General features: G+C 43.4%; 1 protein-coding gene across 1 annotated transcript in view; it reads left to right on the forward strand.

Moving 5' to 3' along the window:
* ANO2 (anoctamin 2) overlaps positions 1-22,880 on the forward strand; it is a 302,574-nt gene that overhangs the window by 44,612 nt on the left and 235,082 nt on the right. Inside the window, exons 5-7 of the mRNA XM_090043877.1 lie at positions 10,296-10,394; positions 19,124-19,275; positions 21,802-21,856. Of these exons, the coding sequence (XP_089900003.1) occupies positions 10,296-10,394; positions 19,124-19,275; positions 21,802-21,856 (306 nt within the window). The remainder of the gene's footprint in view (positions 1-10,295; positions 10,395-19,123; positions 19,276-21,801; positions 21,857-22,880) is intronic.

The raw sequence follows: 22,880 nt of genomic DNA on the forward strand, positions 1-22,880 counted from the left end.
CGACTTCGATGGTTCCCTGGTTCAGTGTCTTTCTCTGACACGTGCATGTCCGAAAATGAGACCTCCAGTCATTCCAAGTCCGAGATCCTTGAGGGCTCCTTCCTCCCCTACACCCTCACCCGGGCCTCCGTGTACAAGTCCGGGTTGCCCTCCAAGTCTCCCCTCTGGTGAGCGGGGAGGGGCAATGCCTCTAACACAAAATACAAAGTTGGCAACCGCGCCAACACAGTCAGTTCCACCGCGGGCCCCTGGCTCCGGGTCCTTGTGTTTGCTGGCTTCCCTCAAGTCCAGCTCTCCTTCTTCAGGAGTCCCCTCGTCCGTCTTACCGGGGTGGCCTGTCTGCCACCTTTGAGTCTTTTCCCCATCTGGGCAGCTTCGCCTCCTGCCCCCAGCGCACTGTGGCCGAGGCCCGTAGCCCACTTCTCCAGGCTACCATCCGAGCAGCCTCCAGCTGGGGGTGAGGTGTCTCCCGCCTTTACAATTGCCTCGAATACCCTCGGGGCTTGTCGCCCCTGGTGTCTCGCCCCTGCGAGACCTTACCCTTTCCCCAGAATGTGCGCACATAGCATGTGTCGGCATGCCTCCGTTGCTCCGGGCTCCTGCTGGGGATCTGCTCCTGTCCCGGCTCTTCTGGTCCGCCTCCTCTCCGTTCTGGTGCGGCTTTTGGGCCTGCCGGCGCCGCTGCACACCTGGGAGGGGTAAGTGAGTCTGCTGCCCTGGGGCCCCGCAGGGAACTTGCACCTGTAGCCGGGCCCGCTCGGCGGCTCACGTGCTGAGCTGACCCTGCCACGCCTGCACCGCGCCCTGCACTCCTCAGCCGCCGGCAATTTATTGCCACCGTGGCTCCCGTTTTGCTGCTCTCGGGGCTTATCGGGGCTGGGGCTCCCTCACAGGCACTCTCACACTAATAATATTGCATAAAGTCACTGCAAACTTTGCTCTACTACGAACCCCATGTGTCTAGTATTTTTCTAGTGATATCAACCATACTTTTCACAAAAAGACAAAACATTAAAGAATAAGATACCTAGGGCTTTGCAAGAAGGAAATGTATTTGTTTCAGGCTTTGTGTCCTGCCTGTGGTGTCATTTTTGAAGAGGCAGAGCAGAATTATAGACAAAACTGGCTTATATTTTTGAAGAACATTGCAGATAGTATTAGCTAGTATTTTAGTAGTTCCTATTCACATTCTTTCCCTTTTCATTTTTGGGTGTCTGTTTTTCCTGATGATGTCCACAATTTCGATGTCTGTGTTTGCACAAATATATTGTAAAATGCTGCAGGCACTCATGGATTCTCTAGGTGCACAATCCCAAATAGCAGCATCTTAACACAGGTAAATGCTCTGGTACTTGTGTGGTAAAGTCTGTACAGCTACTGCTTTGGACTTTGATCTCTAGATTGTGATTGTCAAATGCACAATCTGTAGGCTAGGATAGTACAATGATGTAATGAAAATATAAATACATGTTTGCAAAAGAAACAGCAGTTTACATTGTCAAGAGATTAAGCAGCTTGTTTGTTGAGCATTTTAAATGGATCATTAACACAGGTCTAATTGGCCTTTACACTGGTATACAAAGAGAAGTGGACAGAGGGCATACAACTTTCAAATGATGTTAATCAGGGTAATTTCACTCCATCTGCTGTAGATTTATCACTGAAAGAATCAGAGGTAAAATTACACTAGAGTAAATTGCACGAAGGTATATATCATCTGTCTTTATCTTATTACAAGGCAACTGCTCATGTCAAGCTGACAACCTGCTCTCCAACTTTCATTGGTGAGGCACTGTGAAAAACTCCCTAGCATGCAGTTACCTTAGGATAGTTGCATGTCTGTCTATTCAGGATCCTTTCTTACCTTATTTAGCTATTTTGTTTCCTGAGCCACAACTCAGAACCTTTTCATTTAATGGTTTGTCAAAGAAATGAACACCAGGAACATAACAGTTTTTCAGTTTCCAACATCTGGGAAATTTAAATTTGTTTAAGGAACTCTCAACCACTTTTGATTTAAAAAAAAACAAAACCACACAAACAACCCCCGCAAAACTTAATTTCCAGCCAAAAGGTTGGACATTTTTCAACCAGCTCTAATTATGATAACCTCCCAGTGAATCTTAAATTGGTCTGTAGTGTGTATGGTTGAATATTTGCATTTTAAAAAAATTTACAATGTAGGTTGAAGAGATGAGACAGAAATCATGGAGAATTATTAAGTATATTAAGCCTAAGAAATGCTATTGTTCAACTCAACACAAAGAAGTTTACAGTATTCATTGCCATCTACCAAAGTGATTGCAGAATCCTTCTTCAAACCATCAGGAGTAGTCAGTAGATTGAGAGAAACATCTGATTAATATTTTTTTACCTTTTTTTTTAGTATGCTGATGAAAAGTAAAACAGTTTCTAGATTTTGTTCCACTTGAGTTTAATGTTGACTTCTAGTGAAATGGGAAGGCTCAACACAGATTTACAAAATATGGATATATTTTGAATACTTTAGAACTAACTTATTGAAAAATGTCTACACTTGAAACTCAATCAAAGAATTTTGTGGTATGGAATACAGATTTGACAAAAAACATTCAGGAGAGCAACAAATCTGTTCATCATCTACACAACAATACTTAAAGGCATTGGAGTAATAAAATCAGCCAGTACAATGATATAGGCAGAGAACAATGCAGAGCCAAGAAAAAAGTCCTGTGGGACATCAGCTGTAAACGAAACAGGACTTACCTAAGAACTGAGGTATTAAATAGCATATGAATTATCAGACTAAAATAATCACAGCCGGCACACTGCATATGGCCCTGCATGAGAGTCAGATATTTTCAATAAACAAAGTTGATTGAGCATATTAAATATAGAAGGCATCAACTACCTCCCAGTAGCAACTATGAATTAGTATTCAGAAAGATATGTACCTTGACTATCTCAGAAGTATAACCAGAGTCTATTGTATAAAAAATAAAAGTGGGAGATGGGGAGGGAGGGACTGCAATTAGGAAAACAGGTTCTAATTTGTGATAATATCTGCAACAAAAGGACCTGTACAGGAATGATTTGATAAGATGGAAATAAATAATAGCAATGCCAAAAAGACAAGCAAAGGAAAAACTTAAGCTATTGCAGGGGTAGGCTTGAAAAAAAGGGAAATATAGGTTTTGTCTGGATGAAGATTACCTAATAGCTAGCACAGCTTTTCATTTTAGCAGTGCAGCTCAAGGAGAGGTGATTTGTCCCTAGTGAGAGCTCATGGGGGATTTGATGTCAATGTCTGATAAATTTCTGTTGCATAGGACTACTGGTGTGAATGCACTCCTTGTAAATTCCTTGGGATTGTTTCTCTTTGGGAGAGAGAATGCAGGAGGATGTGGAGAAAATTATTCTGGTAATCCCAAATGAAATATGCAGCACTTTTTGTACCTCTTTTTTGTTTACCATCCAACAAGAATCACCTGTTGCTGTTTTTTCCTACTTTATTGAATTTGTATTAAGTCTTTATAAAAATGATCTCAGTTTCCTATTGAAGGAGTAATGTTCTAAGTGTTCATTCTGATTCCTTAGCATCTGATATCACTTCATGAGCAATTCTACTTTCCAACATATTTTTGCTCTAATACAGAAAGGTCATCTTCATTTGGTCTTTTTTCTAGGTCTGTTTGTGGCTGATTTTCTCTCCAATTGATGCTGTCATAGGAAAAATTAGAAAAGACCTATTAGATCAGGCAGGCAATCTCCCTGCCAATGCATGATACAGTCCCCCTGATAGAGGACATAATAGATATTAAACTGATACTAGACTTTAGCCAAGAGTTTAAGAAGATGCCTCATGTTCATTACTGAGTGACGTTTAAACTCTCATCTGGTGTTAATACATTTTCAATAAATTCTTTTCCAGAATATCTTCCCATGCCCAGCAAAATTTTACTTCCTACTTTTAAAACTGACTTTCTCTGTGGACTGCTGAGATGCAGTCTGGGGTTTTGGACAATGTTTCATTGCAGAAATGTTAACTATAGCTGATATAGTGCTCTTCATGCTTCACACTGAAACTGGGGGGAAATGTTGTCATAAGAATCAACATGTATTGGACAAGTCTGCAAGAGCTTCTTATCGTTCATATACTATGGACAGAATGAGGGAATGCTCTTTTTCAAACCTCTGATATTGTTTGGATATCACATAACTTTAGTTTGGAAATTGTTTCATGTAAATTGTATACTTTAAAGACCTGAACAGTGAGGTTTGGAAGTTCAAATAAAGAAATGTACCCTGGGGAAGGGGAAAAAGAATTTTGAGATAAAGCAAGTGTGAAAATATCTTTAAAAGCTTGTCATGCTGTGGAAAAGTACTAGGGTTGGTCAAGAATTTTCTGTTGTAACTTTTTTTTGATGGAAAACTGAGTTTCTGTAAAGGAATTTTTTTATTAAAACTATTTTTTGTTTCATTTTTATTAAATAAAGGAAAACCTGAACATAAAAAATCAGTTTTAATCTGAAAACCTCACTAAAATGCCTAGTTTTTAACCAAAACAAAACACCGTTTTTCTGAACAGCTACCATATTCATTTTGAAAATTCTTTTTTGTAAGAGGATATTTATGTGTAGAAATAGTGGAGGCTTAATCATAGGATCATAGATAAATCTCCTGGGAGGAATACTCAGCCAAGCTGGAAATGTTGTGATCCTTCCTGACCTGTGTCGAGGAGCTCTTCCTGACTCAGGAGGTGCATGGGCCAACCAGAGGTGACGCTGTGCTAGATTTGGTGATGGCCAAAGGAGACAACTTTGAGATTGACTTAAATATAGAGGGAAGTCTGGGCAACAGCTACCATGAAACCATCATGTTCACTGTCCGATGTAAGGCAGACAAATCAGATAGCAGGATTCAAGTCTTGGACTTAAAAAAGGGACTTTAAACAAGCTTAGGTCACTAGTAGGGCAAATGCTGTGGGACCAGGCCCTGAAGGTGAAAGATATGCACAAAAAGTGGTTGTTCCTTAAGGACTCAATCCTTGAATCACAAAGGAAGTCCATTCCCATGTGGAGAAAAGGTAACAGAAGGGCTGGGGAGCCCTCTTGGCTAAACAGGGAAAACACAGTCCTCTTAAGAAAGAAGAAAGAGGCTTATAAACAATGGAAGCTCTGGGCGGGCCCCAAGAAGGATTATTCTATGATGGCCCCCATTTTCAGGGAACAGATAAGACAGGCTAAAGTGGCAATTGAATTTAGATTAGCAACAGGAACCAAGGACAACAAGTAGTTCTTCTTTAGGTACATAGGGAACAGGAGGAAAAAAAATGGAAGTGTGAGGTCACTGCTGAACAACTCAGGGGAGCTGGTTACCTGTACCGAGGAGAAAGCTGAATGATTACTTCGCCTCGGTCTTTCAAGGGGAAAACCATGCCAGGTAGCGTAGAGGATGAGCATAATCACCTTCCTACTATTGCTGTAGAATTGGTGTATGACCCATTAAAAAATTAGAAATATACAAGTCAGTGGAACCGGATGATCTTCATCTGAGATTCCTGAAGGAGCTGGCTGAACTCATTGCGAAACCCTTAGCAAAACTCTTCCACAACTCATAGCACTCTGGAGAAGTCCCTGAGGACTGGAAGAGGGCCAACGTTGTGCCCATCCATTAGAAGGGAGGACCCTGAAGTTAGCAGGAGACAGGTTAAAAATAACAAGATAAAGTACTTTTTTATACAAGATATAGTTAACTTGTATAACTCATTGCCACAAGAGGTGGTTGAGATGCATAGCATAGCCAGGTTCAAAAAGGGATTAGAGAAATTCATAGATGATAGAGCTATTAATAGCTGTTCATCACAATGGTTGGAGATGTTTCCTCTGGCATCTCTAAACCAATAAAGGTGGATACCAGGGAGGCTAATGAAAGAGGATAGATCACTCTAGGTATGATTCAGTGTTTTCCTTTTAAATCACCCACTCTTATTACTGATGGAGGCAGGATGTTGGGTTAGATCAGGGATGGGCAATTATTTGAGCCCTGGGGCCATATAGGGAGTTTTGATGAGTTGTGCTGGGCTGGGACAGCACCCACTGCCTGTGCCACAACAACCCACCAAAACTCCCTATGTGGAATCGGGCCACAGGTAGGCAGGGAGCAGTGTTTGGGAGTGAGATAGTTTGGTGAGACCCAGATCATGGGGTGGGTTTGCAGGGCAGTGACAGTGCAGGGCCAGGGCTTGGGCTCAGAACAGAACTGCAGTCTGCTCCCTGCACACCCCTGCATTGTGTGTGTGGGGTGTGTGAGAGGGTATGGAAAGGTGTCAGGGCGTGTGTGTGTGTGTGTGTGTAGTGGGGCTGCCTAGGCACTATGTTCTCAGAGCTGGCTAGGGGTAAGGGGAGAGAAGAAGGGGCAGGGGGCCTGTGCAATAGAGCTCTCCTGGGTGGTGTGGTCCATGACTGCCCCCATGGTGCTCCACATAGAGTCAAGTTCCCTGCCCGCCCTGGCAGCCCCCATTACACTTCAGCTCTTGTTTAGGCCAGTGTGCACAGCTTCTGGTGGAGCTGCAGCCACCTGGGTGGTGCTTGGCTCCCCTTACCTCCAGTGGCAGCTCCTTCTGCTGCGCTCCTTTGGATAGGGAGGAAGTTTCAGCTGGGCGGCTCCTACCCCAGTGCACAAGGCTCCAGCTCCAGGTCCCAGCTGCCTTCCACCCATTCCGCCTGTCCAGAGTACCATGAGGGCAGCCACCGGCTGGATCCTATCAATTGGTAGGTGCCCCCCATGGGGTCCAATCAGTTTAGAGGGCTGGATCCAGCTGCAGGCCATATTTTGCCCACCTCGGGCTAGATGGACCGCTTGTTTGGCCCGGTATAGACCTCCTTATGTTCTTATTCTGAGGTGCCTGCCCAACTTTTCCTATCACCTTACAACTGCAGAAATGATTGCAGTAGTGCTGTATCATTACTGAACATGCTGTAAACACACTGGGTACGTCTACATGAGATGTTTACTGCAGTTGCCTTATTAGCTCTGCCTGTAATAAAATCTCAGTATCTACAGGCCACAGTAAACTCATAATGGCTGCTGTAGGGTAGTATTTGTCAACACAAGTACTGTCTTGAGGCAGTATTATTTACTCCACTGCAATGCACATATAGACACTGATGGAGCTGGCAGGGGCTGCCTGCTGGCTAGCCCCACTGAAGAACCCTCATGCCCCAGCCAGCCCCTGTGCAGCATGCTGAGCCAAGTCAGAGCAGTCCAGACTGGCAGGCTGACTCTCTGGCCTCACCGCCAGCTGGGACTGCTTTGACTCTGCTCAATGTGTTACGGTCCTGGGTGCACATGTAAACGCACTGCCTGGGAGCAATAAACTCTGGGGTGAACTGTGTCTCAGTTTATTCAGTCGAATTAATAGCATATGTAGATGTGCACATTGTGAGCATGATTCACAACAGTATAAAATAAAGAAATGCTGAAGTACTGTTATGCTGAAGAAGTATATAAAAGCATGTCTTCCTTACATTTGCATCCCTACAATAATAGTGTAGCAGTTTCACTGTAGTAGTAATATTGTAGTAATAGATTATTGTAGTAACTCACTGCCCTTTCTGGACATCCAGTATAGCAAAGTTCAGCTTTCTGAATATAAGGATGTACAGATGTAGTTACATCTCCTTGCCATTTCCTTATATGTTCCCAGACTTCTTTAACTGTGCCCTCTTTGAGTGGTACTTCAATACACACATTACCACATTGTTTTTGCAATGTAATGAACAGAAGGTACCTACACTTGCTCGAGAGGCACATTCTTAGCTTACTTCACAGAAGAAACACTACAATTGTTAAATATTTCAAGACAATGAACATGATCCCATCTGGCACTACACTTGCACTATATCATCAGATCTACTGATCACCTCTCGCTGCTCATAATCATTGTGGCAAGAATACTCCTTTGCCCCATTATTGACACAGCCTAAGCAATTTAGTTCTCAGATGAAGTGTGTTGGATCTCTTGAGGAACACATGCACCTCTTTTCTTCGACCCCATGAATAGGGGTCAGACAGAAAGAATGGCTTCTCCCTGAAAGGTGCCATCTTCCCAGATGGCCTCATCTAGAAATCACAGCTGTGCCAAGCTGCACTAACTAATCCTTTCACACTTCAGCATAGTTACACCAAACACAGAGAGTGCAGCTGAAGCACTTACAGCTAATTTCCAATGGCAGCTCCAGGGAAGAAGAGTTCAGGGTCACACTCATGTAACCCTAAGTCTGCATTTCTTTTGTGTCAGTTTTTCTGAACTTGACTTTCTGGAAAGGCCCAGATACCACCAGGCAACATTAACTTTGTATTAATAATATGTTTGTATCACTGAATTTCTCATACATTTTTAATAAGTTGTGTTTCTTCAGGAACTGATTCTTTTGCCTGTCATACTGTTTTGTGGTTGAGATGCCTTCTACGGCTGGGTACTGCTAAAGGATACTATGTAGTTCCTATTTTGGTGCATTGGGTCTAGGGTTGTGCACTGAAAGCTTTGGTCCATATACACGGCTGACAGAACTATACAGGCAGCCACACAAGGAAGCAGATTGTAGGGGGCAGCAAAAATGGCACTCTGGGCAGGCAGACAGCACATGCAATTGGCCATTTGCTCAATATAGCAAAAATCCTTGTGCCAGCCTTGTTCATATGCCAAACTGTTCCAAATGATTGTGACTTTAAGCATGTGAGACAAGTCAGGTGTGTCTATTTCCTTGTCTATCTCTTTTCACAAAATCCCGATATAGTTCTGATCACTTTCAGTTTATCCTCCCCTTCCCATCTCATTTAATTCAGCATGCTGTAGCCCTCTGCATCTGCATACATATATGACAGGCAGCAACTTGCTAGAAGGTTGCTTAGTTCCTTGATTAAGTAGCATAAGCTCTGTTACCACCAGCCCACATTATGCCCCTTACTTAAGGTAGTTCCTTGCCCCTGCTTCAGTCAGGCCTCCTAGCCATGTCCTAGGCCTACTCCATTGTTCCTCTCAATCATTCTGGACCCTTTTCCTCCACACTGGCCAGACACATCCCCAATCCCTGTTGGAATGACCTGTGCCTTAACTTTGTATTTCCTGGTTTTCAGAGGTTTACATTCTCTTGCCTTCAGCCCTTAAAGTCTTATACTCCTGTGGGTCCTGGCTCACACTAAGGGGAGGGAAGGAAGCTTAAGACTCCCAGAGATGGGTAAAGTTTCCTCAGCTATTAGCATCCATTTGGGGGCGGGGGGCAAAGAGAGGGGCTCAAACTGCCCCTGGAGGGAGAAGATCTCCTCTAGGTTTTGATGTGTATATTGGAAGGGAGAATGGGGGACTGGCCAGGGTCCCCAACTTTACTCCCACTTTACTGACTCTGTACTCTGTATTCCCAGTGCTTCCCAGCCATTCTTACTGCCTCCATTCCCCTTTCACCCATCTGCTTGTCCCCTGTTCATAGTTCTGCCCATTGCCACTGTCCCAGATGCTTTTCTATTTCCCCTAGTAGCCACTATTTGCACATTTATTTTCCTTTCCAGAATTGCTTAATTACTTTCTGATTTTTCTGTTTTAGACATCTTACATTTCTTTCTTCTCTCTCTCCCCACCAAAAAAAGAAAATTAACAGAGGAGTATATCAACATGCCTCCATGTAATTTTCAGATTCCTGCCCAGGGTGTGTTGTGTATTTACAGATTTTAATGATTAGAACATGTACCTTGAGCAACCTGTGCCACGTGAAAACTGACCAGCTAATGGCCTTCTTGCATAATCTGTCAGCGTAGGCTCACCATAAACCATTTGGCACCTACCTATAGAGATTAACTCTTTATGGAATACTGTGTTGAGTCATGTTTTCTTAAATGCTACCAGTTGCCACATACTAGCTGGGGCAAAGGTGGCGTGAAAGACACTTGGGGACCCAATTCCCATGTATGTACAAAAGCAGACTGGTAGAATCAGTCAAACTTAAATGCAATTATGATGAAGGCTGTACCTCACAAATACCTGGTTCAGATAAATCTAAATTTGGAGCTCTAAACTGTATCCTTCACCTTTTAGAGCTCCCTTCACCTACCCTCCACCACCTCACCCATCAAATTTTCAGGCAATCCAACTAAACATGGGAATTGTAGAAGAATCAACCCCCACCGCCCCAAGCAAAAAGATGCTCAGCTATAATTAGCTGCTCCTGGTCTGTGAGTTACAACGTGTTTTAATATTACAAAACCTTGTAGTTGAACTTCCCACTTTGAAATGCATTTTTTTTTCCTTTCTGTTTCAGAATAAGAGCCAAGGATTGACCTTTGTCCGGATACATGCTCCTTGGCATGTGCTTAGTCGAGAAGCAGAACTTCTTAAAATTAAAATGCCCACTAAAAAGGTAAGCACCTTGCCTCTTCTGTGTGCTAGCTGTGTTACATGGAGGTAAGCGTTATGGGCCTGACTTCTCTTTCACTTCTGAAGCTTCTCCACAACACTCACATCAAGGTCCTGAGGCTTCTCCACAACCAAATGACTGTGCCTGCGGATCAGAGACAGATCCATTTGTCATCTTAACGGTGGCTGGAGTCAAGCAAGGATGCATCATTGCCCCAACTCTGTTTTTCATTTTTTTGACAGTCATCTCGGTTATCATTAAGTACCACCTTCCTTGTGGAATTGACATTGAATGCCAAACAGATGGATGGCTCTTCAGTCTGGGATGTTTTCGCTTAAAGACTAAAGTATTTAAGACAAGCAGCCTTGACCGTGAATTCACTCACAATTGCGCCATCCTTGAGCATGCTGAGGAAAAGCTCCAGATGGTGTTGGATCTCTTGGAGAAGCCTACCAAACTTTAGTCTTCTTGATGTTGAGAGAAAGGCCCAAAGTGCTCAATTGCCCTGGGCCATGAGTGTAACTCTTCCTGCCCTCCAATTATCTTTGAGAGAAAGACCCTAGAGGGGTCTTTCCCCCTTCCCGCCACCTCAGAGAGTGAACATTGATGAAGTAATTCAGCCTAGCATCTGGTACTCAAGTGCCTCTTTGGGGAAACTGCTTTGATGTGACTTTATTCATTACAGTCCCTGGAATTTCTACAATACAATCATCATCATCTTCCCCACTCTTCTCTATGAATGTGAAATGTGAGTGACCTGTTGTTGTCATCTTAAGAGCCTGGAGAAGTATCAAAAGTGATGAATCGCCACATCAAATGAGAAGATCATTACAAATACCAGCATCCTTGCTGAATCCAGTGTTACCAGCATTGAATCAGTGATCCTCAAGCACCAACTTTACTGGACTTGACTTTGTGTGCAGATGCCTGACTCTCAACTCACAAAACAAATGCTCTGCTCCCAGTTTAGTAATGGCCTGAGATCTCACGGTGGTCAGAGGAAATGCTACAAGGACACTTTGAAGGCATATCTTAAGAAACAAGATGCCAACATCTGGAGCTAGGAGGAGCTGGCTGTCAGCCAACTCCAATGGTTCTGCAACCTCAACCAAGCAGCAGCCTATTTCAAAGTAAAACATCTTGTATTTGAAGTAGAGAAGAGAAAGCAGGAGAAGGAAAGAAAGAGGAATCCAAGCCTGTAGCTTACTCTCCCCTGTGGACAACTGCAACTTCTGTGGATGGGCCTGTGGGTCAAGGATTGGACACTTAAGTCACCTCAAGACCCATCAGTGAGCCATGGTAGAGAAAATCTTCAAATCAATGGTTTGCCAATGATAACCATGGTGTATAACCAGTATGAGTGAGAGATCACAGTTTTTGTTTAACATTATTAAATATTTTCATACGAGTTCATAGTTATGGTTGGATTTTAAATTGTAATTTTTCATTGACTTCTGATGGAAATGGGCTACTAATCACTTGGGTGTCTTTGAAAATCCCATCTTAAGCTGTTAAGTAATCTCTTTTTTTAACTCGCTGGTCAAGGTGTTTCACAAGAAGCTCAGTTAAGTCCCAGAACGGTTGCTGTTCAATTATGGTTGTTAAATATTGGTACCAGATATTAATACTGTACTAGTATTGAAAAATTTGTATTGGGGCCTTATTATGCTGGATAACTGTGCAAAGATAGAGAAGAGTTCAGTGCTTGCAGAGAAAGTCTGAATATTCCTGAGACTACATTTTCAAAGGGAGACCTCTCAAGTTGCTGGTGTATGCCTTGTGAGATTCGTAAAAGTGCCTCTGTGTTTGACTCCCATTGACACCAGTTGGGCTTCACCCATACCTAAACTCAGTGGCTGCATAAAGGTGAGCATGGATGTGCAGTATGTGGCACTGCAGACTCATCTGTGGTGCCACATACTGTACATACAGGCATTCCCTGGAGTTTTCTTGACCCTGGAAGCGTGTGCTGCCCAAAACTGGACCCATACTCTGGCTGCCAGCCAGGCTCCCGGATGCAGAAGCACTGTGGCTGCAGCTTCCCAAGGCCTCCAGGATGGCAGACAAGGCTGCTGGGGCCAGTACAGGCCCCAGCCTCCCTTACCCCACCCAGGGTAACCTGTCAGGTGCCAGAGCATACATGGCATGGGCATTCACCAGGGACAAGTAGCAGTGGCACAAGGTGTACTTGTCCTGCTTGTGGTGATGCACCCAATGAGTTTAACCTTAGGTGGCTAGAACACTCCTTTGGGGTCAAGATAAAACAACTTCACTTCAGTGCCTTGACTGAAAAATGTGTCTTTATTTTTTTAGTCTAGATGAGGCCAAGCAAATGGCGCGTGGGGGATGCAGGCTAATGCACAAGAAAATGTGAGCCTGGCAAATAATTGGCAGCTGCATGTATTTTTTTTCTTTAATGTGGTGCCAGAAGTAGGGAATAGGATGAGAGGGTAAAGAGGAACAGTCACTCTTTAGCCATGGTCAGCAGGCTAGGTTTTACAGGGCTGATAACAGAAGCGAGTTTTAGGAATATTTGAAGAAAGATAAAATAGTTGCTATGATGGAATTTTATGAGTTTTTTCAGGCTTGGGGTGCAACGTGGGGAAGTCCCTGGCTGTGCGTAAAAGGAGGAGATTGTGAACAGTAAAGACAGGGAAGACTGACAAAAATATTGCTTTCAGTGACCTTGAGCGACTCCAGATTGGCTTTAATGGGTTTGAAACTTTGACACGCTGTCTTCTTTTCCGCTTTGGTATCTGAGAAAATTCAGGGCCTTCCCACCCACCCACCCTTCTTCCCTTCCTCTCTTAAGTTCCTGTGTTTGGATTACTGTGTAAAACCTGTGGTACTGCTAAGCAACCTTTTTTTACTGATTAGGCTCCAGTCTCTGGTTGAGGCTTTTCTGACACAATACTGGGTACAGCTTCTGTCTGGTACCCTTCTGGACCCCCCAGACACTTTGAGTCCTTCTGAGATCCCCCCCCCCCAGCTTTCTATTCCTTAATGTTTTCAAACTCCTGTTCTGACCTCTATCTCTTTGTCACCTCCTGGAGGTTTTCCAGTCCTTGGGATCCTAGCACTCTCCAGGCAGACTGGAAAGACTTGTTTTCATCTAGGTTGTAGCTCAAGCCATTGTTCTGTTCATCTGAGATCTATTAAAGCCACAGGTATTAAATATACAGCCTGTGGGCTAGATTGGTTTTTGTTTGTTTGCTTGGGTTTTTTTTGTCAGAAAGCTCAAGGATGGAAACCTTTAAGGAATCAGATCCTTTTTGTGAAATTCTTCATTTAGTCTAACACCCAACTTTCCAGCCAAAAAGAAAAAACAAATTTTCAATACAAGACTGTTTAATGGGTAAATAAGGTAAGGTGATTTCAAAGAACAGATTGCCAGTCTTACCAGAGCTCCCGAGACAAAGTCCACTCATCGTATGGAATTTTCTTTTTGAGCAAATCCGACTATATGTGTACATTTGCTTCTGGTAAAACATTTGTTTTTAATGATAAAAACACTGAATGTTAATAGACTACATTATTATCTGTGAAGTAGATATAGATGTGACCCGTGTACCTTTCTTAAAGAGGGTGCAAAGAAATTAATATACTTAGTTTATCTAATGCATTAGCTGCTACTTAAAGAAGAAAGTCTAGACTTTGCAGACGTCCTTTAGAAGCAGCTGTTGGTAATGTGCACTTTTAAAAAGTAAGTGTTAAAATCACTGGCTATTTTTAAGACCCAGGTCTAGATTTTTAACTTTTCTTGTTAGTATATGAGTATTTAACCTGCTTCACAGTTCTTGTGTAAACAAATTGGATATAAACAGGACCGCTCCTGTGCTTGTGTCTTCACAGAAAAAGGTCCAATTTAATGCAAATCAGCAAGCTTACTATTCTAGCATTCTCCCATGTTGCTCCCAGCCCAGATAAGCAAACAAATTCTGCTGTAGACCCACCCATCAGCCTTGACAAATGACAGAAACGGTTTCCAGGGCAACAGCAAAACCCATTTGTAAACCTCGCTCTTTGCTTCTCGCCTGTGTGCCAACTAACTGGAGCTACAGAGACAAGCACATTTAAGACAAATAGGAATGTGCCAAGCTGCAAGGACTGAAAACTGTTAAACCCAATTAAATTGACAGGGCCTGGCCAAGATTTCTATGAATGCATTGTGGCCAGCTCATCCAATTAAATTGCATGACTTCATTTCTTTTTACTTGTTCACTGAATGTCACCAGGCTGATGGTAAAGTGGAAACTGGTTGTGACAATTCACACCTTAGCAAATATGATACCATCATAAATACATGTACACTTACACACAGTGCAAAGTGTCCAAAACTCACCTTGTACTTGACACTTGCTTTTAATGTTAATGTCAACAATAACAACCAAAATAATCCTTCAACCTAAGCTGCTTTCTTAGTTTGCTTTTTTGGTTGTTTTTGTGGATTTTTTTTGCTGTTTCCTTCTGTGCTGGCCCTTCTTATCCCTCTTTCAGGGAATCAAATCCCTTTTTGTGAGATTTATTGGCTCACCTGATCCAGTGGGTTGACAGAAATATCTCCTGCCTTGGTGCAAGTTCCTAGCTGAGCTTTTTTATATAGTGCCCTTGACCTTAGTACAGCTACTGACGTACAGCCACTGGTATAGACGCTTCAAAGACTGCATTAAACTAATGCATACTAGGTCATTTCCATGTGAGGTGAATGACAAATAGACCAGTCAGTAAAAAGACAGGAATGGCAAAATTTAAAGTTGGGCGGGGGTAAGGACTGTTTTCTTGTCATGTGTATGCACACTGACGAACACAAAGACTTGCCAATCTGATAGCATCCAACCTAATGGCATTCCTATGTGTTAATACACTAGACATAAACAATTACAATAATAAATGTGCATCCCTACAGAATGCTTTAGTGATCAGTCTGGAGGATCAAGGGCCAAGATTCAGTTTTGTTCTCAGATGCAGCTACATTTAGGCATCCCAGCACTTAAAACCTAGGCACCTCAGTCTGAGCAAACACTCTAAACTGACCATGCATAGGTGCCTATGACTGCTGTACAGGAAATGGGGAGAACAAGATGCTCTCTGCAATGTGATCCAATTTTTTTCAGGGTTAGGCATATGGAGTGATCAGAAAGACTTCGTTCTCCATACCCATGAGAGAGGATTAGAAGGCTATGCTAGAGGGACAACAGTAAAGAATGGATAGCCCCTAGTGGGGGGTAGGTGGCAACCCAAAATAGAGCTGCATGTCTGTCTTTCCCCCTCACCTACAAGGCACTTAGGACTCTATAGAGTGGATAAAGAGAGGTAGGGCAGGGGGTGAACTAAAGCTTGGAAGAACCTGGAGATAGTTAAGTGTGTGTGTGTGTGTGTGTGTGTGTGTGTGTGTGTGTGTGTGTTGTGATGGGGGGGTGGTTTGTGGAGGTGTGTGTGCGCATGCACTCATGTACGTGTGTATGTTGCTCTCTGCAGAGACTTATGCATCCCCAATTGACTTGCATGGTGGAAACTGGGGACTTGGGGTGAAGGTCTTTCTCAGCCTCAGGGTATTCAAAACTACATCTCGTGCCTTCTCAGATGAACACCAGTCTGGTCAAGAGAGACACTTTTTACCCTGCCAATTGATGCTGGACCACTGGGGACTGCAAAGAATTTAAGAGTCATGGGACCAGAAAGAGAGCAAGTGAGAAGGAGCCTATTGATTATGGCACTTCTTTGGGAGGGGAAGTCCTACATTTCAGCACATGCTTCCAGGATTTTTTTTGTTTTTCCTAATTAAGGATTGCTTAATAGAAGGGAACTCTATACACATTTTCCATGAGACACTCCTTGGTTAAAAACAGAAATAACTTTGGCAGAAGGGAGTGAAACAGAGAAATCATTCCTCCCTGTGTACTGTCATAACCACTAAGCTACTGAGTCATGTTCCCTTTTAATTTTTCTTCTTCTGGCTACCACCACCACTGGTGTGTTTTAGTTAAATTCAATGCTGAATTTAATGGCTGTCAATACCAGTTAGCCATGCTCAGAACATGCCTGGCACATCAAGAGTTTCTGGGCACTTCAATATCTTTCCCCCACCATACGGGACCACAAGAGACCATACGTGGGAGTGAAGCCCCTCAGTCAGTGGTTTTCAACTTTTTTCATTTGTGGACCCCTAAGCAATTTTGACTGGAGGTACAGACCCTTTGGAAATGTTTAATGGAGGTGTGGACCCCTTGCAATTGTAAGTGTGGATATTCACATACTTTTGATTGATCATAGTAATCTTTTGCAGACCCCTTAGACATAGCCTGTGGACTCTCAGGGGTCCATGCACCACAGGTTGAAAACCATTGCTCTGAATGATGAAACTGAATAGCTTCTAAATGTGCTCAAGCACAGGTGCCTTTGGAACTTTGTTGTCCAAACAGAGGGTTGCCCAAATTTCAATGCCTACTGTGTTTTGTGACTTTTGTGGAACAGGGTCAAACTGGAACAGTCTTTGGATCTGAGATAGCACCTTTCAGCTATGTCCCATTTAGGCATCTCTAAAACCATCTGGAATGGACCATAAATATAATGTTATTCTGCTTTAACACTTTTTTTCCTTCAAAAAGAATGATGAAGATTGCACTTTTACACAGATTTGGCATATAATTGAGCCCCTGACCTTTTCACCATATCATTTGTTGCAGATATTGTAAGCATATTATTCTAGAATATTGTTATATATGAGGACAAAACTTAAAGTTCCTAAAATTAAAAATATGGAGAATTACCTTATGATCTAAACAAGATAGCACATACTATAAAGTATCTTCCTATGGCCCATTCTAGTATGTATGTTTATTGAATACAATTACTTCACATTACACAGGCTATGTACATGCACACAAATATTTGGCCTCTTCCATATACACATATTACAGTTAAACTGCACCCTAAATAAGCTCAGTTTTTACATGGTGCAATCCATAGTATTAGTCAATCATGTATATGTGACTCAATCATCAAAATGAATAGGAGGCAAAAAAATAAAATTAAAATACAATTGCAGTTGGAAAATCATATACATAAATGGAAATAATTTGAAAGGAAAAAATGGTGAGCTTTGCTTGGAAGAATTCCTAGGCAAATCTGGAATGTCTAGAACATGGCAAGACAAGAATAAACAATACAGAGCCCCAGCAAGAACCATGCTGATAGGCCATTGAGCTCAGACAGGGACATAATGTTAGATCAGGGGTCAGTAACCCCTGGCACATGTGCCGAGCACGGCACACAAGGCCGTTTCGCTCAGCATGGCACTGCCAGCTTAGGTTCTTAGGCAGATGCTGCCAGCCACGAAGCCTGGGCTGCTCCCAGCAGGGGCTGGGCGGCTGCAAGCCCTGCTGCAAGCAGTCTGGCCTCCATGGCTGGCAGCAGCTACCAGAGCCTGGGCCAGCTGCTCCAGGCTCCAGCATCAGCTCCATACTGGTAGCAACTGCATGTGCACCTCAGAGCAGACAGTTAGAGGGCTGTGCTGCCTCAGGCCCTACCCACTGTCCGCTCTGAGGCGTGCTGCATCTGGTGGTATGGAGCTGATGCTGGAGCCTGGAGCAGCTGGCCCAGGCTCTGGTAGCGGCTGCCAGCCATGGAGGCCAGACCGCTTGCAGCAGGGCTTGCAGCTGAGCCCACCTGACTCCCACCCACTCCGAGCCCAGTTCCCCGCCCCCATGATGAGGCTGGTGTTGCCTCTTGCCAGGAGCACTGCACCTTTTGTGAGCTTAGCTGTTTGGGGTGGCTGGGTGGTTGAACTCCAGGCCGGGGGCTTAGCACTGCAGCCTGGGGGCTGGTTCCTTGGGGAAGCACAGGGACTCTGGTGGGACCAGGTCATTTTGGTTTGGACTTTGTCTAGTGGCCCAGGAGCCCAGCTCTGTGCACCCGCGTGAGTGGTTCTTTGAGTTTGTCTGGCTTTGTGTGTCTGTGTGCACACACGTGTCTGGTTCTGGATGTTTGTGTGCATGTGTCTGTTCTGGGTGTGTTCTGGTTCTCTGTGTTTGTACATGTGGTTCTCTGTGTGTGTGTGTATGTGTGTCTGGTTCTCTCTCTGCTCTTCTTTTTCTTTCTCTCTTTCTCTTTCTCTCTCTCTCCTCTTTCTCTTGTCTCTTTTTTCTCTCTCTGTCATTGCAGCATGCTCAACAAAAAAGGAATACTCAACAACAAAGGCAACATTTATGATTATTACATATACTAATATGCAGTGCATCCTGCCATGCCCTTCCCCCCCCCTTTGCTTTTCTGGCATGCTGGCTTGCCGGCACCCTCCAAGATAGACATTGTGCTTTTTTCGGCACGCTGGACAAAAAACGGTGCCTACCCCTGTGTTAGATGATGAGCTGTTAGCACAGGTTTCATGGGCCACAGGTTGAGGCAGCAGCAGTTGCCAATGAGGAAAATCGTTGGCAGGGAAGTGGCAACAGTGGCTGGAGTGAAGGGAGGGGAATGAAAGTGGCTGAAGTAGAGGGTGGTTCCAGTTGCTGCCGAGATTCACATACCCCCCCCCCCAACCTAGCGGTCCACCTCACAACTCTGGAAATGTCATAGGGGCACAATCTGATCTCTTCAATGGTGATATATTTTCTTGATAGACTACCCTGACTTTAGATTTCAACCATTGACAGAATCCAGGCCATTTGACATTTTTAAGGGAAATTGACATTGTGAAGGTCACTTGCTAATGTTAATTTTATTTGTTGTAGATATATGAAATAAAAGAAGAAGCAGGATGTCTCGAGAAGCTCTCTGGTATTTGGAACAAATTTACAGACCCTTTGCAGCCCAAGGTGCCGCAACAAAATGCCACCAATATGAAAAGTCTGTCGTATCCCTTTTCCAGAGAGAAAATATATTTGTGAGTATTTTAAGATGCAAACTGTTTAAGTTGACAGTAAAATGCTCTTGGCTATTTTCTTCCTAACCCAAAGTCTGTACTTTATCATTTGAATTATAATTCAAATACCTCTTGGCATATCACATATTTTGTTTCCTGAGGTGAACTTTGGGGCTTCAAGTCCATATCTTTTGTTTTGGCTGCATTCTGATGTCCTCTGAGATGCATGTAGTCAGGCTGGGATGGAACTAGAGGGTGTATGGTGGTGCGGCTGCACCACACCCTTCTGACCATGTGCCAGGAGCAACAGCCAGGGACTTTTTAAGGCCCTGAATAATGTAAGAATCCCCATCTCCCTTTCCCTTCATCCTCAGAAGCATGACCCCACTCCTCTCTCTTCCCCTCCCCTCCCCCATCTGCCACTACCAGTGTCCCCACTGTTCCTGCTGTCCTGGGGAAAGGGGGCTTGTGTCCCACCCTAGCTGGGCTGTGCTGGGGATGGGATTAGCCTGGGATAGCAGGCAGTGGCGGCAGAGGGGAGCAGGCAGGTTTCTCCTCCCCTTGCTTGCTCCTGAGCTGGCAGGCAACATTTGTGGGAAGTAGGCAGGGATGGGGATCTTGCCCACTGCTGCTTCTGCTGCCACTCTCCCAGGCTGAGCGCATGGCTCCCAAGCAGCATGGCTGGAGCAGGACACTAAATCCCCTTGCCCTTAGGACAGTGAGGACACTAGCACAATAGGTGAGGGAAGGGGAAATGTGAGGGGAGAGAAGAGGGCATGCCTTTGAGTATGGAGAGGAAAGTAAGGGAAGGATGGGGATTTTTAATGTCTTTGAGAATTAAAAAAGCCCCCTGCTGTTGCTCCTATGGCACAGTCTGCCCACCCCACTGGTGGTGGGGGAGGAGGAGGGAGGGAGCTGGGAGTGGGAGGTGCTGTCACCCCTGAAGTACCTATCACACTGCTCCTGTGCTTCCTCTGTAAAATCTGGGAGCCATCCCTGTATGTGCTTGGATGTAAATGAAAATTGCATGTCTAGATCTGAAAGCAGGTTTCCCCTTAGGTGAGCCTTTCTGGCAAAGTGAAGGTAATCTTATATTGTATAATTATGTCTGACTGCTAGCTTAATCTAGATAACATGATGAAGAATTCTAATGAAGATATGGTGGCAGGGATTGGCAATCTGAGTACAAATTCTCCAGGAACTTTTTGTACACAACTTAGTTGCTAGCACATGCTAAAGTCTGTGTTGCCATGTCTTCATTGCTATTGTCACCCATGTTTACCTTGCTATCTACACTTTGCCAAAATGTTGGTAAGTTGGAGAGGAATCTAAGTGTCTTGACACATAATGCATTCACACTGGCGTTAAAAATGGAGCAGGCAGATGACATACAGCCCCTTGTTATTGTACCTTACTTAGATCTGATGTAAAATTAACCCAGGAAAAAGCAGGGGTATAGTTACGTAGATGTTGGTGTCATCTGTTATCCATTTTTCTGTTCACTCAAGGCAAGCAGGCAATTATTACCTGCTCCCCTGTCACTTAGTGGAGAGGTGCTGTAAAAGCCCCTACTGCATGCAGTTGCCCTAGGATAGCTATAGGTCAGTGCACTGACCACCTGGTATAAATTACAGTGGTAAATAATATTACCAGTGTACATGCATCATTGGTCCATACTCTGTATTCATTAATTTTCACCATTGCTTCCCTTCATTACAACACCTTTTGGATTCCTTTCACCTTTCAAACATGGAGCCTGATTTTCTTCTGGCCTATTCAAATGTGTGCAATTTAGGAAGTGTTTCATTGAAAGCAGTGGGACTATGCTGGTATAAGTGATAGGAGAATCAGACTCCATAGAGTGCTTGCTCAGTCCAGCTAAAGGTTATGTAACTTGGGCATTCCCCTTTTACCCCACATTGGAAACTGAGTCAGTATAACGGAGGGTGAATTGGTATAATTTATAAAAGAGAGGAATGTCTTAAGAAAAGCAGCTGAAAAGATAGTGAAAGATATGCCATCTTCCGCTTTAAAAGGAACCTTCTCTAAGTGTCTTGATGCAGTTACGCTGATGTAGATTATTTTCGACATACGTGCAGGTAAGCATGGGTAAGTAGGTTTGAAAAAAGCACAGTCACTGAGATTTAATTTGCATTATTACATTATAATTTACATTTCATTTTCCTTACCTAAAATTAATTTACATTTGGCTACTGTTTTTTTCTTAACTCTGCCAATGATACCTTCTCACCTGCATAATACATAGTCTTCCTGATGTATTAAAATTTACATAGAAATCAGAAAGATTATGGTAAAATAAGGGGGCTATATTAAAGTATCTATACATTTGTTATTTCATACATTCCTGTCTCACCGTTGTTCTGTTTCAGCAGCTGGGTTTTTTAAAAGTTTTATCTGAATGCTCAACTAACAAAGATCCTGTTGTACACATTTCAGATGGATACTAAACCAAATTGTTGTACAATCCAATTTTCTCAGAGCATTTGTGAATGTATAATTGGTCGTCTTTGTCTCTCCACTTTTAAGGTACAACATTAAAGACAAAGACACGTTTTTTGACAATGCTACCCGCAGTCGAATAGTAAGTAAACATGCAGCATTATCACTGATAGATCTTTTTGTGCTTGATGGCATCTGCTTCACCAGTGAATGCACTTGGCTCCCTTTGCTTGCCTGCCTGTTTGCTTTATGTCTCATAGCAACAGAAAAATGCAAGCAAGTGCCACAGGTAGAGGTCATTTGTAAACAAACAATTTGCCTCTTAATTTCTTGGGAAAATGTGTCATATTCACATGTATAGTGCTGTAATATTTTTGTCCTTCCAAATGTGCATAGTTAAATATGTGATAAATAAACCGACAGCTAAAATACAGAGCCAGATTCTACTCTTGCTTACATTAGTGTAAACTTGCAATTAAGTTTAGGTCTTTACAGCTAAATCTGGATTTACATTGATGTCAGTAAGCAGGATATCGCCTACAGACTGAGAGACAGATCCCCAGCCTGTATCGACAGCTACATCTCCATTGGCTTCAGTGCCACTACTAATTTACAGCAGCTGAGAATCTGTCCCTCTATAGTGTAGTATTTCTAGGCTTTTTAGATTCCTAATACAAAGACTATTTGCTCAGCCAACTACCCAAGTTCCAAATAAGGTCAAGGTAATGGGAAAGTGACCAAAAGTAAGTATAACTTCTTGAGAAGTCTGCATGAAACTAAAGGGCCTGCTATTCTGATTAAAGGCAGCAGGATTTACCCAAATATTAGTGTTCTACAGGCATGTCTATACGAGATGTTTACTGTGGAGTAGAGTAATTAGCTATTATTCCCTGATTAGGCCACAGGAAACTAATAAACTCCCCAGTATGGTAGTACTTGTAAATACAAGTATTATCCCAATATCCTGCTGTAGACTTTTTTACTCCATAGCACCTCACATGTAGATACTGACATGGCTGGCTGGGGAATGGGGGTGCTTCAATGCAGGGGCTGTCTGCTGGTTAGCCCTGTGCTGGAGCACCCTTGTGAACCTGCCAGCTGCTCCTCAGCATGTTGAGCCAGGTTGGGGCACTCCAGGCTGGCAGGCTGACCTCCTGGCCCACCTG

The sequence above is a fragment of the Crocodylus siamensis genome, chromosome 4, assembly GCF_052110815.1.
Source record: "Crocodylus siamensis isolate JL-2025a chromosome 4, ASM5211081v1, whole genome shotgun sequence".
Lineage (NCBI taxonomy): Eukaryota > Metazoa > Chordata > Crocodylia > Crocodylidae > Crocodylus > Crocodylus siamensis.